At 45.9% G+C, this 17,169-nt stretch overlaps 1 protein-coding gene and 1 non-coding gene across 5 annotated transcripts in view; one reads left to right on the plus strand and one right to left on the minus strand.

Moving 5' to 3' along the window:
• LOC135898448 (uncharacterized) overlaps positions 1 to 16,507 on the minus strand; it is a 30,925-nt gene extending 14,418 nt beyond the window's left edge. For 2 of the 4 annotated variants that reach the window (XM_065427371.1, XM_065427368.1), the window contains exon 1: positions 5,041 to 5,174. Coding sequence is in view for 2 of the 4 variants with exons in the window: in XM_065427366.1 (XP_065283438.1) it covers positions 16,322 to 16,454 (133 nt within the window). In the remaining 2 variants the exon portion in view is untranslated. Of the gene's footprint in view, positions 1 to 5,040; positions 5,175 to 16,321 lie in introns of those variants that run through there. The other 2 variants (XM_065427366.1, XM_065427365.1) reach the window with 2 other exon arrangements.
• Positions 5,952 to 6,024, plus strand: TRNAT-CGU (transfer RNA threonine (anticodon CGU)). Its single transcript has one exon. It is a non-coding gene; the product is annotated as a tRNA-Thr (tRNA).
• Positions 16,508 to 17,169: the final 662 nt, after the last annotated feature.

Genomic DNA, 17,169 nt, shown 5'->3' on the forward strand with positions numbered 1-17,169 from the left:
CGCTCGCCATTCTACCACTGACTGCCAAGTGACCCAAGTAGGCGGGAGAAGTTACAGGTCGACAGACAGACAGACAAACAGATCCCAGAAAGTGCGGGAAGTACCCAAAGAATGCCAACGCATTAAAAATCTGAAACCTTTGTATGCTTAATGTAGTTACTTTCAAAATACTCCCCATTAGACCGAATACACTGGTTTCACCTCTTCCATTGCTAGAAGCACCGTTGGAAGCCCTTTTCTATTAATCGCTGCAGCAGCAATATCGTTTACTTCGGAATTGTCATAGCGGCCAAAATCGGCCCTCGGAGCACAAGTTTGCATTTGGAGATCAAAAACAAATGTTTCAGGGGTCCCAGCAGAGTTTTGGAATTGCGTGCCGAAAAACTCGCGCACTATCAATGCTGAGTGCGCATAGGCTCATTTGCAGTGCAGAATCATCGCCCTTCATTCCGCAAATTTGGTCAAACGCGGCGCACAGGGCTCCCGCTCTTCTTTATATATATTAAAATTTAGTTTTTGACCTTGGCTCATCTTTATTTTTCTATTCCTTGCTTTGCTACTTCAAGTCGATGTCGCATTCATAAATACATATTTTTTTTTCGCTGGTGATGACCCTTTTCACATTTCTTCGCTGTCTTCTGAAGTTTTCGAATCAGTGCAACATCGTTTTCGTCGCAACTTTTGCTCTTTCTGCATCGTCTTCAAGCAAACCTTTTTTATAATTTCCACATTTTCTGTCAATATTCGGTGAACAGACGAATTTTCCAACGAATTTCTGATATCATTCCAACAGTCATTCGGCGGTCGCTGAGTACAATAGAACGTACACAATCGATGGCTTCACCTTCGCACCAGGTGGAAAGGCGTCCTGAGCTTGCATTGTCCTTGGGGCCTTCACGGCCTTCCCGAAAACGCTGGACCAACTTGAATACAGTTGTTTCCTTAAAGGTATCCTTTCCATGCGGATTTTGCAACATCCGTTGAATTGCTACGCTATCCCTGCCCCATTTCTCAAGAAATTTGGGAATTTGATCATTTGTTCCGTCTGTTCGTCGAGCTCCATTATGAGAGACTAAATGTGGGTTTCACAAGAAGTGCACGCATAAAATTCGGCCTTTTCATTCAAACCATCAAGCATATACTAGAGGTCAACGGGGTTCGTTCGAGTGGACACAGCGAGAGAGCGACGCCGCTACCTCCCACATTTCTTTTCTTTTTTTTTTGCCGTCTTACTGAACTTTTGGAACACACCTTGTACGCCTCTTGGACTTCGAAACCCCTACCACGAGAGACGGTGCGGCACCGAAATGGCTCTCAAGACGCCTCAGTGGGGAAGCACAGATGTCTAGAACAAATTCAGTGAGACTAAATGTGCAACGAGAAAACAAAGCCGCTTGTTACGTACTAGTGCGTTAGAATTGATTGCACAGGTCACAAATAATCGCTGTCAGGACACAGGCTCGGTGTACTCTGGCCTTGCTTACGGCTGCGCATAGAGTTTAGCAATGGGTAGAGCATCGGGGATGATGCTGTGGGGCACCCGGATTGGAAACCCACCGTCGGACGTGTAATTTATTGATCGACAGCTTGTGCTAAGCCATCGACACCAGAAACAGACCGAGCGAGGTACACCAATCGTTTTTCACAAAGGAAGAGGATGATAACATGGCAAGCCCCAGAAAGATAGGTAAAGAAAGCCTCGCGTACAATATACATATCGACGAACGACTTCGAATAGTAAGCTCAAATCTGTTCCCATAAACTTGGTGACTGTGGCCCCTGACACACGTGGCCCGCTGACGTCATGCTGTTAACAACATGAATAGTTAAACCCAATCGGTGCACCAAACAGGGTGACGGCGCACTGGAAAACGTAAACTGGCCGCTTATCGAAAGAAGTCGACTTATCAGCAATGCACCACACATTACAATCGCTATCTCTTCAAGACACTGGCAGCGCGGACTTGACGTGGACACAGGAAAAATCGCGAGCAATGTGATAGGTCATGTATCTTTGTCGAGTTCTTATTGTTCGGATTGAAACAGGAATAACCTGATTACACCGTTTGTTTCGTGAGATTGCACACGAGTCCAGCATACCTGACAATTTTTTTTTTTTTGCAGCCTATTGCATGTGGCGGCGTCATGACTCTCGCAAACAGGAAGCGCGGGGGCGTGCTTCTCTGATAAGACCTTCAGAAGTGGCTTCTAATCAAGCATGGGAGCTCTAGCCACTGCGACCGCTGGCCTTTATCAAACATCGGTGCAACCATTTTCACCGCGCCTAAGCTTTCCGAAAAAGGAAGTTGCAGCCGACGTTGTAAAAACGGCCGATATCGAAGAAGCACAAAAAAAAACTGCTCTCGCAAATATAGTGATTGCCGGCTTTCGTACAATCCTTGTCAAAAGATCGGGGCGGATTTACGCTGCCGCCAAAAACTGACATTGAGGCGTGCAATGTGCATCCTTGTCATCCCTTGTAAGCTCTGAGCTTTTGTGAGGCGTGAAGGAGTGATAGCGTCTTACTTCAGTCAAGGTGGGCCACGTGACACCGAACATTGCGCGCTTTCTCACGAGGAAAGCCTACGGTAAGGCAAACAGTGTGTCCATTGCGAGCAAGGAAGCAAGAACCTGATGTTCACGTTATCAGGCAAGCGCAAGAGAAACGATATCTTAGCACTACAGGAGATGTCAGCACAGCTTCCGCGCAAGCACTTTCTACTCGACCCTTTATACGTGCATATCCTTGAGAGTCACACACGGACTGTGGTAGAGCTTCGCAAAAGAGAGCGGATAACTGCGCAACCGGAAACGATGAGAGCCGCTTGTGGACACGAAAATTGTATGTCACGCATCTCGCCCTTTGACCACTTTCGAAGCTCTCTTCCAGATGACAACTCCAAAGACATTTTAGAAATGCACTCGACACACCCGCAGATGTCATTACAGCGATCAGCTCTGAAAACCATAATAACGTTCCTTATTGAAATTTATGTGGTATCATTTTAAGTTAGCTAGCCTTCTCCTCTGTTAGTGAAAGCGATACTATATATATGCATTAACTTTAAGTATGTCCTTGTGTTATTTCATTTGTTTATTTTGTGCAATGGCATTGAAATGATCGATTTCCTTGTGTTTAATAGCAGAAATTGCAGAATGTGTTGTTTTATTGTTGTTTTTCTAATGACTAATTAAGCATGCTTATGAAATGGCCTGTATTGACGAAACGTTTGCCATATCACCTCATGTTATCATGCTTCGATCGTTGAACAATGTAATGCTTGTTAAGAAATTGGTGACGCAAAATTTGCCAAAGTCTCCAGTTTCATTCAAGTGAATCGCTCACTCACACTCGAACATGGCGCAATCCGTCAGACAACACCATATCAACAAATCACTGAGACAAATACAAAACAGAGCTCATCTACAGAGTCACAATGAAGGAACGTCACGCTGTCAATTCTATGTAATGACGGCGGCACTCCACCCGCGAAACAAAAAATAGAAACTAGGAGGTGCGATTTATCTAAAAATGCTACGAAAATGGGTGGGGGGTTCCAGCTTGTTCAATATCTCGTCTCAAGACACATATAAATAAATTATTTGCTCCAACCAATTTACGAATTTTGCGCGGCTGAGAACAAAAACCAGTATCAAGAAAATCAAGTAACAAAATCACGAAAACAAGTGCCCGTAAAATGTAAAAAAAAAGGCGAAATCGGAAAGGCCTCCAGAATCGGCTGCTTACGGTAGCTGTACCACTCTTCCATTACAATACCCCCCTCCTCCACCTCACCCTCCCCATTGAAGGGTAGGAAACCGAAAACTCGCATCTAGTTAACCTCCCCGCCCTTCCTTTCTCTCTCTCTCCTTGCTTTCTCTAAACCACCCGCATCTTTTACCAGCGACTCTCCTCACATTCATTTTTTCCCTCTTCACCTCCTTTCATAACCCTCGTTATTGCAGCTCAACGTCCCACCTCGCTATCCTCTTTACCTTCTCTCTTTACTTTATTCTAATGAGACACGAGGCGGGCTGAGCATAGCATAAACATATCACACTCGTAACCTCACAAAACCGAGTTATTCTTTTCCCCTTGTTCGGCCTGAAACATACTTGAAATGGCACATTCTAGAAAAGCTTAGATGCTGTATGGTAACTTCCTAAGCGGATTAGTGTGTGTAATCATCTTCTGTTGGTGACAAGTGTTTTACAGTTAGCGGGTTGATGATTTAGAGGCCAGTTCTAGATAAATTATAATAGGCCTGCAGGCAATGGTGGTATGAAGAAGCAAGTGGAATGAATGGGTCTCGTCGCGCTAAAAAGGAAAGGCTTGCCGATTCGTCGTGACATGTTATGCTATAAGCATGAATTGGTCGAAAGTGCATATGGACAATATTTGTCCGCAGTTTAGCAAAGAAATCGGCGGATCCCACGCACATGTGGAAATCGGTCAAAGTGAGGCCCTCTCTGATGTTTACCCAAATATGTCCCGTTCCCCTTCTTCCCGTCTGCTTAGCTAAACGCCTTTCGCTCTGTGCATGCTCTGGTTCGGTTTTGTTCACTTTCTCTTCCACGCTATTCTTGCTCCTTCTCTTCTGTGCAGCCGATTCCTTTATTTCTTGCCTCCTGTCCTGCATGTCTATTCGGGAGCCTATACCAACGGCATGCACATACCCATTCTGGCAGATCTGCCAACGATCTTCAGCTACCCAGTGCCATATCTCCAGTTGCTCATGCCTCGTAAACTCAACGTCGGAGGGCAGTTTAACTGTGATTTAGCAGCCGAAAAATCAACTACACAATCTGGCGCTAACGCTGCCAGTGCGTTGCTCGTCTCGTTAAAGTATAAGTTTTGGCCACGCCCTGCTACAGCGAGACGAAACTTATCCCGGTGTCAGCCATGTCGAAGCAATCTTGGCAAAGGCTTCGCGCGCCAAACAAGCACGTCCCATGCTGGCAATCGACTTGTTCGCCAAATTCCATCATTTTACTATGTATGACAAGAAAAAAAAGAAAGAAAAGAGAGACAACGCTTACGTGGTTCCCCTCGGCGGTGAAGTCTTCAGGTGAAGTGAGCAAACCTCTTGTCGGCCTATAGCCTGGTCTTCGCGTTGACACGACTCTTGCCAACTGTTTCGTTCGCGTTGGGGCTGGTACGCTATCTCCGTCACTCTCACCCGTTCATTCTGCTATGTTCCCGTTATCAGAGAGGCTTTTGCTAGGTATTGAGGCTTGAACAGCCGGCACGTAGCAGCTCCCTGTCATAAAGATTGGACCCATAGCAACGGGTCATCGAAGAATGGCCACAGGCCGCACGGAGTGTGCATGTTTTTCTTTAATATGGTTTGTAATCATAGAGCTATAACACTTTAGAACGTATGAGCAATTTATTTATTCTGCACATTTACCGCGTTGGATGTGTTTTAAGTCAACAAGGAGGGTAGAAACAGCAAAAATACGGTCGTCTCTCTCCCTCGATAATAAAAATGATAGTAAACTATATATATATATATATATATATATATATATATATATATATATATATATATATATATATATATATATATATATATATATATATATATATATGTATATATACACATACATACTATTTTGTTTGAAGGCAACTGGGCAATGAACCCCCACATGCTACCTCAACACATAAAAGCTGCCGGATTCGAGACCCTCGATATCTAATGAGCGAGAGGAAAGGAAAGCGAGGGGCTCGAATTTTATTATAAGAAGCCAATAAATAATGACATGAACGACAGCATAGAATAACTTATTTGTAGCTCATCCAAAATGTTACCGTACTGCATGACGCCTGAGGTAAATTGGATGTTTTACATCCATTGCCATGGCCGTGAGTAGTGGTGCTGGCTAACACTCCCAGGGTCAGTTCTAGTAGATTATACATAAATACCCCGGAAAGTGGATGGGGAAACGGCGCCGCGGTAGCTCAGTTGGCAAGAGCATCGCACGCGTAATGCGAAGACATGGGTTCGTATCCCACCTGCGGCCAACTGTCTTTCCATCCACTTTCATTTCCATTTATTTATAATTTCTTTACTTCACTTAAGAACTACAAATAATTTCCCCTATGCGTGTCATTGTTTGTTGGTTTACCATTTGGCTAATAATAATCGGGCCCCTCTGTTTCCTTTGTTCTCGCTCATTGCATATTCACCTCTGTTCTGCAACTCAAACATCATAACACGACGTAAAACATGTACACAGTAAACTGGTTTAGAACAGGCGCCCTCACACATAGGGGCCCGTAACGATTAGCGTCTCGCCACTGCGCATGGGCCGGCATCAAGCGGCATCCCTGGGTTTGGGTTTTCACATGCCCGTAACGCTGAATTTCAGAAATAGCCTGGATGCCCCAAACCTGCTTTGCGTCGCCACCAACGTCTCCGCGAACGTCTCACAACCGCGTCCAACGCCTCCTCATTGAAAATAATGAACTCTCAGCTATACTTTACATACTGTAAAATATTACGCATTGCATCATTTCATGTTTTTTTTTTCTATGGCATTATGTTTTCATTTGCCATAAAAAATGCCATTATGTTTTCATTTGCCATCATTTGCGCCGCAATCACGCGACGCCAACGCAAGCCCTACTTTAAAGCGACCCCCACCCCTCTCCTTGCGGGGTAGGCCGCGAGCGCCAGGCGGTCGCTGGTTGGAGCACCCTGAGCTCTAGATATCCCCATAGTCTAAACCTCTCCAATAGTGGAGCTTCATAGGTATCTCTAAAGCTCAAAGATGACTTCATGGAATTCATGGTGCTTGATATTGAACGGTTTATTTAACGTTCGCAATTTGGGCTACTGTATATTTAAAACATGTGTATGTGCCATCGTAATTATATAACACGGGATTTTAACCAAGAAGGTAGTGCGAGTGAGTGCACATATGATCCACGTTATCAAGCAATAGATTACTTCAAAAAGACAGTAGTTTAATGTCAGCTCAAAGGTATCTCTTAAGCTCTTATTGGAATAGCACAAAACGTCTTCTCTGATTTTTCTTATATTTCTTATATATCGTTAACTCTATTCTTGGGTCAATAGATATGTGCCACTGTGACCTAAGGAGTACAGAAGCCTTCGATTTATTGACAGACATGTGTCGCCCTTCACCGTGCATGCATCGCTCTCCCCCCACCCCCTGCCATTCTTCCCTTAGTGAACATCAAACGTCGCCTTCGTACTCGTAACATCGTTGCGCCGACGCCCCGCAGAATGCATTCACTTGAATTAGTGTTTGCATTTCGGCGTATCTTGTGAGCGGTATAGTGCATAAACACTGTAGAGAGAGAGAGAGAGAGAAAGGCAAAGGAAAGACAGGGAGGTTAACCAGAGATTATCTCCGGTTGGCTACCCTGTTCTGGGGGAAGGGAAAGGGGATGCAATAGGTGAGAAAGAAAGAAGGATAAAAAAAAGGAAAAAAAACCTAAGCACACACACGCACGTACACACGAACTATTTCTGTGGGCACTGTCACGCAACCCGCAAAGGCATTCCTAGTCTTACGCAGTGTCACCGTACAGTCCTGCGCCACACAGTGTACTGTCACAATTTGTCAGAAAGTCCCGTGTCTTTCAAGTATCGCAGCAGCGCCTTCATAGCGGATCGCGCTGATGTTCGCGTAGGCCAGGTTCCAAGGATCTTGTCTTCTGTCATAGGGCGCTTGTCCAGTTTGTCTAAGGTGGCTGAGAGGACAGTTCTTTGTGGGTTAAAACGAGAGCACTGACAAAGAAGATGCTCGATCGTTTCGTTGCACCCGCAGAAGTCACACAGTGGGCTGTTGGCCATTCCGATAAGGAAAGAGTAGGCATTTGAAAATGCTACTCCAAGCCATAGACGGATAAGAAGGGTGCAGTCACGTCGTGGAAGCTCGGACGGAATATGGAGCTGTAAATTAGGGTCTAGAGTATGGAGGCGTGCACTTGTGAAATCGGATGAATTCCACTGGGCTAATGTCAGGTCACGCGCAAGTGTGGCAAGTTTTTTCGCTGCGTCGGCTCTCGAAAGAGGAATGGCAACGCAGTTGACGCCGTCATGGGCAGATCGGGCAGCTGCGTCTGCTCGATCATTGCCATGTATGCCACAGTGACTAGGCAACCACTGATATATTATATCGTGCCCTTCGTCAACTAGTCGATGGTGGACTTCTCTGATCTCTGCGGCGAGCTGCTCATGTGATCCATGGCGCAGTGCTGAGAGTACACTCTGTAGGGCTGCCTTGTAATCACAGAAGATTGACCATGCCTGGGATGGTTCCTCCTTAATAAAATGAAGAGCCGCACGCAGGGCTACGAGTTCAGCAGCTGTCGTTGATGATACATGTGACGTCTTTAGCTGTATCTTGACGGATCTTCTTGGTATCAGCACAGCGGCAGCTGCGCTTGCAGATGTAACTGAACCGTCGATGTAAACGTGTACGCGGCCACTGTGCACCTCATGTAAATGTTCTAACGTGGCCTGCTTAAGGGCAAACGAGGACATGTTGGCTTTCTTCATGATTCCTGGGATGGTGAGGCGTATGTCAGGTCTGTGCAGGCACCATAAAGGTAAGCATGGTCTTGCTGCAGGCATGTAGTTCGATGGCAATGAGGGGCGATTTGCATCAATTGAACGACTGAAAGTTGTGTGTGGCCTTTCTGTGGGTAGAGCGGCAAGATGGTGAGAAGGTAATCGGGCAACGTGCCGAATATGCGCCCTGAGAGCGTCGGTTGCCAAGTACGTTGATATTGGGTGATCTCGAGCTATGACGATCGTTGCCGCTGTAGACGCACACCTCGGAAGACCGAGACACGTCCTTAGGGCCTGAGCTTGTAGTCCCTGGAGTACACGCAGGTTTGTTTTGCAGGTGTTGCCAATCACAGGGAGGCTGTATCTTGCGAAGCCGAGGAACAAGGCGTTATACAGCTGCAGCATTGACCGCACCGAAGTGCCCCATGACTTTCCGCCGAGAAATTGGAGGAGATGTATTATTGTCAATAATCTCTTCTTCAGGTATGAAACATGCGGGCTCCATGATAGGTCTCGGTCAATAATTACCCCTAAAAAGCGGTGTTTTCGTGCATTCGCTACTGCTTGCCCATTGACCTTTACACTGTAACGCTTCATTTCCTTCCGAGTGAATGTAACAAGGCAGCATTTCTCTGAAGACAGCTCTAAGTTCTGTTTTCGCAAGTACAGAGATGTTATCGTAGCTGCCTTTTGCAGCCGTGCTCGTACCTGCAGCCGTGTTACGGCAGACGCCCAAATGCAGATATCGTCGGCATATATTGATACCTGAACTGTGTTGGGCAAGGATCGGACTAGGCCAACGAGCACTAGGTTGAAAAGCGTCGGGCTTAACACTCCGCCTTGTGGTACTCCACGGCACGTTTGGTGTTGAGTCGTGGCGCCATCCTCGGTCATCACGAAGAAATGCCTGTCGGTCAAATAACTGCACAGCCACTGAAAAGTGCGGCCACCGATTCCGGCTTCAGTAAGAGCATTTATAATGGCATAATGTGCTATATTATCATAGGCGCCTTTTATGTCTAGGAATAATGCAGCAGTGAGTCGTTTCCGGCGTTTTTGATGCTGAACGAATGTAACCAAATCGATGACATTATCTATGGATGAGCGCCCACGCCGGAAGCCAGCCATAGCATCTGGGTACACGTTGTAACTTTCCAGGTACCATTCCAGGCGAGTCAAAATCATTCGTTCCATTATTTTCCCTATGCAGCTGGCCAGAGCGATGGGGCGGTACGATGACAAGTTTAACGGTGATTTGCCAGGTTTGAGAAGTGGAACCAAGCGGCTGCATTTCCAGTCACGTGGAACCAAACCGTTGCGCCAAGACTCGTTGTAATGGTTTAGTAGCATGAGTCGTGCTGCCTGCCCAAGATTGGCGAGCGCCGCATAGGTAACCCCGTCCGGGCCAGGTGACGAAGAGCGCCTGCAAGTCGCCAGTGCCGCTTCAAGCTCCTCCAGCGAAAAAATTACACTGTATGGGCGTTAATAAAGTTGGGACCTGCATAAACATAAGCATTGCGTAAGATAGATTGCTCGTTGTTTATATGATGAAAATAAAGACAGTCGCACTCATCGCATTTAGTTTTCTAGTCTTTCATAACCACTTGGCGAAAGCTTAGCTTCTCATAGATTACATGTGCAACCTTCCTCCACCTTGTTGGCTTCCACAGAACTGATTTTTGTATCTGATGCAATAACTGATATAATGGATGTGCATATATTATTTATTTATTGGCTTTCTATAGAAGTACTGCGATTAAAAATCGAAGTAACGGAAGTCATCTCATAAAAACAGCTGAACATTCTTTCTTCAAGGGGTGCGCAGTAGCGTAATTAAAAGACGGGACAAAAGAAGACACACAGGGACACACGCAGCGCTAACTTCCAACAATGTTTATTATCGAAAACCAGGTCGTACGTATACACTCAGCCAACATGAGTCACAGCCACGTGAACAGATCAACAATCAGAGCGGAACATTTTTTTAAGTCATACGTTAAGCCATGCGCAAAAATTTCAGCTCTTTTTCAGAGAGAGCCAATGACGGCTTGCTGATACACGAATCCCGTAGGGCATCAATCTGCTCAGCTTCTATTAATGGCTAGTGAGTTCGCACTTATTTCTACCAGTAATGGTTCTTGATTTGAAGAGAGGAGATCACTTATGTTGCTTACAATGAAGGGAGAGAAACCCATCTGATACAACTTTGTCGACTTTATTTTTGTGTTCGCGCAGTCTATCATTAATGCATCTGCCCGACTGTCCGACGTAATACTTCCTACACGATAAGGGTATACGATATATAATTGATGTCTTACGATCTCTAATCTTTCTCCTGTGTTTAACTTGGCAGCTAGCAGCGCTTTCTTTTCTGGTCTTGTTTTCCTGCGCAAGTTGATTAGTTTGTCAAGTGCAGAAAAAAACCACATCAGTGTTACCTCGGCGGGCAATTTTCTTTAGGTTGTGCGACAGCCGGTGGATATAAGGTATCATTGCTGGTCTTTTTTTCTCACGGTTACTATTTCCTCCGCACGTTCAGAAGTCCCAGATTGCTGCACTTGCCTAAGTATTCCCTCTGCAATTGATGCCAGAACATGACTGGGATAACCTGCTCCATGTAGCCGCATGGCTTGTTGTGTGAATGCTTCGTCAGTGCAATGATGACATGATTTAATTGGTAAGTGCGTTAGTAAAACACATTCTCGCAATTCCTCTTTTTACCAGTTCAGAACGGGCTGAATGATATGACAAAAACGGTTTATTTGTCCTGGGACTGTAACACCAGCAAGTTAGATCACCACCGAAGGTAAATTTAACATCAAGAAACTTGATCTTTTGTTCTATGGGCACTTCGAACGTAACTTCCAGTGGACAAAGGCACTCGCGTATAATATTACTAACAGCTTAACACTCTGTGTCAAAGTTGTCTAGCTTAACATTGACAAACACTAAAAAATCATCAACAAATCTAAATATTTTAACAAATTTTGTATCACTGATGCATGAGCACACGTGTCTGTCTCGTTTAGCTAAGTACAGGTTATTTCTTGAGCAGAATAACCGTTGTCAGTCGGGCAAGTTCAGCCCATCTTGTATGAAAAGTACACGAAAATACATAGATGACCATGACATCAAGATGGCGTCAGTGGCGGTTGGTTCGGGCGCAAATTCAAAAAGAGAAGTTTGGCCTTCGTTCTCTCAGCTAATAAGCAGTCATTCCCCGTCGGATAAATGCAGAAGTAATCTTGAAGTCTAGGCTGATTTAGTAGACAGTGGTGGTGCTGTTATGTCCTGACTGGCTGACTGACTGACTGACTGACTGACTGACTGACTGACTGACTCACTGATTGATTTATTTATTGATTGATTGATTAATTGGGCTTGAGATTTCAGAATAACACAAGTGTTACAAGAGACGACGTGGTGGCAGCGGCTCCGAATAAATTTTTGCCACATTTGGTTCTTAACCCGAGCGTTTTTGCATACAGGCCCGTCGGCCGGGAATCGGACTCGGGACCTTGTGCTTGGTGGCATATGTTATGCTCTCGACGAATGCTGCTTGCAGTGAAAAAAAATACAGATGGGATAATTAGAAAGGAAACATGGAATTCGCTACCGCGTACACTGATAACAGCATGTAATTGATACGCACTTTCGCCATTGTTTTTTTATCTGATAAAGGCTCCACGCTTGTCAGTTCGCGTTGTTTACGAATCGAGCGGGACGCGCGTGCTTTTGTCTCTGGGTTTCACCCTTGCACCATGGTTTCACCTGCGCAGCCTTTTCGGACGGCCTGGCAGCCTGCGAACAGATCTGTCAAGGCACGTGCTTGAAAGTGCAGCGTTGCACGACTGCATCGATTTTTTCCGAGGAACTCGCGCAAGCGTAGCCGAACGGAAAAAAAAAAGAAGGGAACAACAGAAACGTTCACGTGCTCAGACGAGTCGCAGCATGCGTATGTGATGTGAGCAAGGAGCACCAACGGGAAAAGGCAGTCGCTGTCTGCTTTGACCTCTTCCAGCCTGTTACCGCGATTTCGCGAAATACAGAATCAGCCCCACCAAATCCTAACGGGACTCTTGAGCAACAGACTTTCTGATTTTGACGGTAACCATTGTTATGACCGAGGAAACTACTGCAGTGACACTTTGAGAAGAAATTTAGGGGAAATAGAAGGGGAAATGGAAGGGGAATAGAAGAAGAAATTTAGGAGAAGAAATTTAGGGGGAAGAAAATAAAGTAATTGACGTTGCTTTAGTATAATCCGCTGTGGTGGCTCAGGGTCTATGGCGTTCTGCTGCTGAGCACGAGGTCCCTGGTTCGAATACCGGCCGTGGAGGCCGAATCTCGATTGTAGCAGAATGTAAAACGCTCGTGGTACCATGCTTTGGGGTCACGTTAAGGAACCACGAATGGTCAAAATTAACCCAGAATCCTCCACTACGGCACCCCTTAGCACCTTCTGTGCAATTTCGAGACGTTACAGAGCACAGTTTTAAGTTGAATTGCTTTAAAATGAACTTGCAGCGCTTACAATGTGACATGAGCCGTGAAGACGTCAACCTTTACGTTCGCTGCGACGCCACATTGCTTCGGGCGATGTTTTTTGCGACTGCCGCGGAGGTACGCTCGAACGCCTTGCCGGTGAGTAAAATGCTCTCCCGCGGTGACCTTCAATGCCTCGGGTGTTCGGTTCCAAGAACGATATCTGTTGCAACTTTGGCTCTCGGGGCGTGTAACCGAGCGGCTCTCTCAACGGTTCATTTGTTCACTGAGAGGAAAACAGGACTGGGTCGCTAGCCGCAGCAAGAAGCCGCAGCCCATTCACCATTTTGCATGACCAACCACAGAACGCCACCCTTTGTTCTTGCATTCATATACTATAAAGAGCTGCTAGCCACAATAACATCGTTATTGCACTATTTCAAGCAGCGGCCCATTCGCATTCCTATCCTGTGTTAAAAATGTGCGCGTTTGTGTGTTTGTGCTTGTGTCAGGGAAGCAAGCATTACAAGCTTTCATTCTTGTGCCACGACGGATTAAATACGCGTTGAGAGACTGTTATGCAGGTTATCATAACAAAAACAATTTCATCACCACCAAGGATTAGAGGATGGGTGTTTTGGTCCTTAATTTCTAAACAGCTTGCTTTTTTGGGAGCTGCTAGCTTTCTTACACGCATGCTATAGGGTTCAGTATTTTCTAACTTTAACCAGGGAACATATTATCCAGTATTTATAAGTCTCATAATTCGAAAAATACGTGCCTACTTCCGCGCTCACATCTCTTATAGTTACTGTTTCTTTAATTAACCAAAATAAAATTTAGTTCCTGAGCGACATGAATAAAGCTGCTGGTATTCTGATGAGAAATGTTTGACTCGTGCACTCGATATTGTTGTCGTTGCTGTCGATCATCATAAATATCGCCTTTGTATCGCTTGACTTGTTTATTGCGCTATATGCTGCCCAACAATTGATTGATTGATTGATTGATTGATTGATTGATTGATTGATTGATCCTGATCGATCGATCGTGTTTAACGCTCGAACGCTGCATCTCGACTTCAAGTGACGCCATAATGGGGAGAATTTATTTATGTTTGCCACCTGAGATTTTTTTAACGTGTGCGTGGTAACGCTTGTTCAAGAAGCGGAGCGTCAACATGAGCGTGCGTGCGTGCTTGTTTCGTACCCGACCGCATGGAGCGCGGGTTACGCGTCTCTGAGTCCGCACGCGCGTGACGAAGGGCGAGCAGCGCCACATGATGCGCGCAATAGTGAGCGTTTCATTGCGCGCACAGTGCTGGGACTAGGTCACCTTCGGATGAACCGTTTGGATTTGAGGATAGTTTATACTTGTGCACAATTGCGATCGAGAAATTCGATCGCAATCGGGCTCGATCGCGATTGAAAGTGCCCCGTATGGCACCCGCATAATATTCTGAGCGCTTGCCTGTTACGGAAGCGTTGGACATCACAATTCTCGCCACCTCGGCCCACAAGCACCTCGTCACGGGCTTATTCTTGTGGTGCTCGTGCATGCTTCGCCGGCTGAAGTGCAGGCCGAGAAATTGATAGCGTCCATCCTCTTCGTGCGACACGGAACCGGCGGTGAATCCTGGCGTCTCAGCGCGATTCTAAAACCACAACAACCTGTGTCGAAACCCATGCCGGAATTACGAGCAATAAAAACAGCGCTAAACGACGGGACGATCCTGTAGATTCTGTGGTTTCAGATAGCGGCGGAGCATATATATGCCGACTGACGGAATAAACACACTTTGGTTGTTAGTCAGCGCCGTTGTCTGTGTCCCTTCACTTGTCCCGTCGTTTAGCGCTGTTTTTATTGCTCGTAATCATGAACCAACCAGCCCAAATGCGTACTCTTTTCCATGCCGGAAGTTTACATGCTGGTTGCGTGATGCTAGCGCAAACTGGTACGCTGCATATTGGTACGGTGCAAACTGGAGCGATGCTGGTAACGATGCATGCAAATGACATGTCGAAAGCGGCTGACTTTCGAACGTGACAAGCCTGTCTTGTTTACGCTGTTCCCGTGTATGGTCGACACGCGTCTTTCCGTGCGATATCGCTTATCGGGCGGACGTGCGCCTCGATCGCACGACCCACGAACCTCTTCGAGTGCGGATGCCCGACACTCCTTATTTGCGACCTCTACATTTCACGTTTTCCTTGCTTTTAAAACAAGCGCATGAAACTTGGCGCCCGGGCCTTCGTATCCTGCAGATGCATGTGTCTTCAACATATTATCTGTAGGCACAACGTTATATACAGGACGCTCCCAGTGCATCACACGCGTTAAACTGTGCACCTCTGGCAGTGCATAATATTTTTCTCTCGCAATCCCTTTTATGATGCTTTGGATTGTCTTCGACCTGTTGGAATTTCTAAATGCTAATGCTGAAATCGCGGCGTCGGCGGAGAGATATTCGCTCGCTCTTATTTTCACCGAATCTACGTAATTACTGAAGGGAGAAAATTATGGGGCTTTACGTGCCAAAACCACTTTCTGATTATGAGGCACGCCGTAGTGGAGGGCTCCGGAAATTTCGACCACCTGGGGTTCTTTAACGTGCACCTAAATATAAGTACACGGGTGCTTTGGCATTTCGCCCCCATCGAAATGCGGCAGCCGTGGCCGGGATTCGATCCCGCGACCTCGTGCTCAGCAGCCCAACACCATAGCCACCGAGGAACCACGGCGGGTAACTACTGAAGGAGGACAGCATAGCAGTTTGCTGCGAACTGACAATGCGCGCGTGTACGCCCCATTTCCTAATTGACCCTTAACTTTTCCTTTGAGGATAAACCTTAGCTTGTTTGAGACAATATTGGAGTCGATATTATTGAAGTATACCATATATCAGCAGGCGCAATCAAAGTTCGCTCCACGAGCGAGTGAGCGAGAACGCAAGGAACAATATATTCGTAGATGGATGTCTCTGATGGTCTGCGGACCTGTCTTGCAAATATTCCAGCCCTGTTTCTCATGACGAGATTCTATCTCCGAAAGAGTTACGCTGCACCTAGACGGCAAGAATTCAGCGAAGGTTTCGTGTGGAGCTTTGGCGCACCGCTTATCACAAGAAGGTGCGACAGAATTAAGTGCACGCCGCTATCTTCTGGTGCAAATCAAGAGGTCGTGAAATAACTCCAAAAGCGAAGCGACGACGTGTTGCTGTACACTCGAATGGTACGCGACTATAGCATGCGTAACTCGTTCTTGCGTGTTGCTAGGAAAGAGCGGCCTACCTTGCCCAAGTCCGGCTTCTGCATTCCAACGAGGGTAGAAGGCAAACACGGCACCAGTGTCAACGTCTCGCTGCGCGTGGGTGAATGAGGCGGGGAATCGCAAATGTAATCTGCACCAGTTCGAACTCTGCATATATATCGTAAAGCTCCGCGTTCGATCCTCTCGAGAGTTGTCATTTAGGTCACGTACAGCACTCCGAGACAAGTTTGCACCCATTTGGGGCTTATCTCGTTCCGCAACGATAATCGTCATCTATATCTCGGGCGCCTTTCCTTTCTTTAACGGTGCGCGCCCGGTACTTCCAGGCCACGAACGGCACGCGCGTTGTCAGCGTGACATAGCCTTCTCGACAGGGAAGTGCACAGCGAGCGCAGAGTTTTCAAGAAGGAAAACGCAAGCAAAGCGCATGACCATTATTGTATTGTTATTGCCACGCGCTTGCGCCACTTGCTCCCAGAAAAAGTCGAGGTCGGGCTGGGCCTTGCCCTTGTGTCGGTGCTGCGCTGCCCCTTCGACGACTCGGACTGTAACGGCCTCTTTTGGAAGTAGCCTGTCGATTAAGCAATATATATATATATATATATATATATATATATATATATATATATATATATATATATATATATATATATATATATATATATATATATATATATATATATATATATATATCACGATGCAATGTTTTACGTGTACTTCGACAATAAAATCTTGAATTATTTATTTATTTATTTATTTATGTTACCCTCCGGGTACACAGTACATTTCCGAGGGAAAGGGCAATTCACAACAATGAGAAAGAAAACAAAACACGTTTCAGACAAGCATATAAAACAGTAGAGGAAAA

The sequence above is a fragment of the Dermacentor albipictus genome, chromosome 2 (assembly GCF_038994185.2).
Source record: "Dermacentor albipictus isolate Rhodes 1998 colony chromosome 2, USDA_Dalb.pri_finalv2, whole genome shotgun sequence".
Lineage (NCBI taxonomy): Eukaryota > Metazoa > Arthropoda > Arachnida > Ixodida > Ixodidae > Dermacentor > Dermacentor albipictus.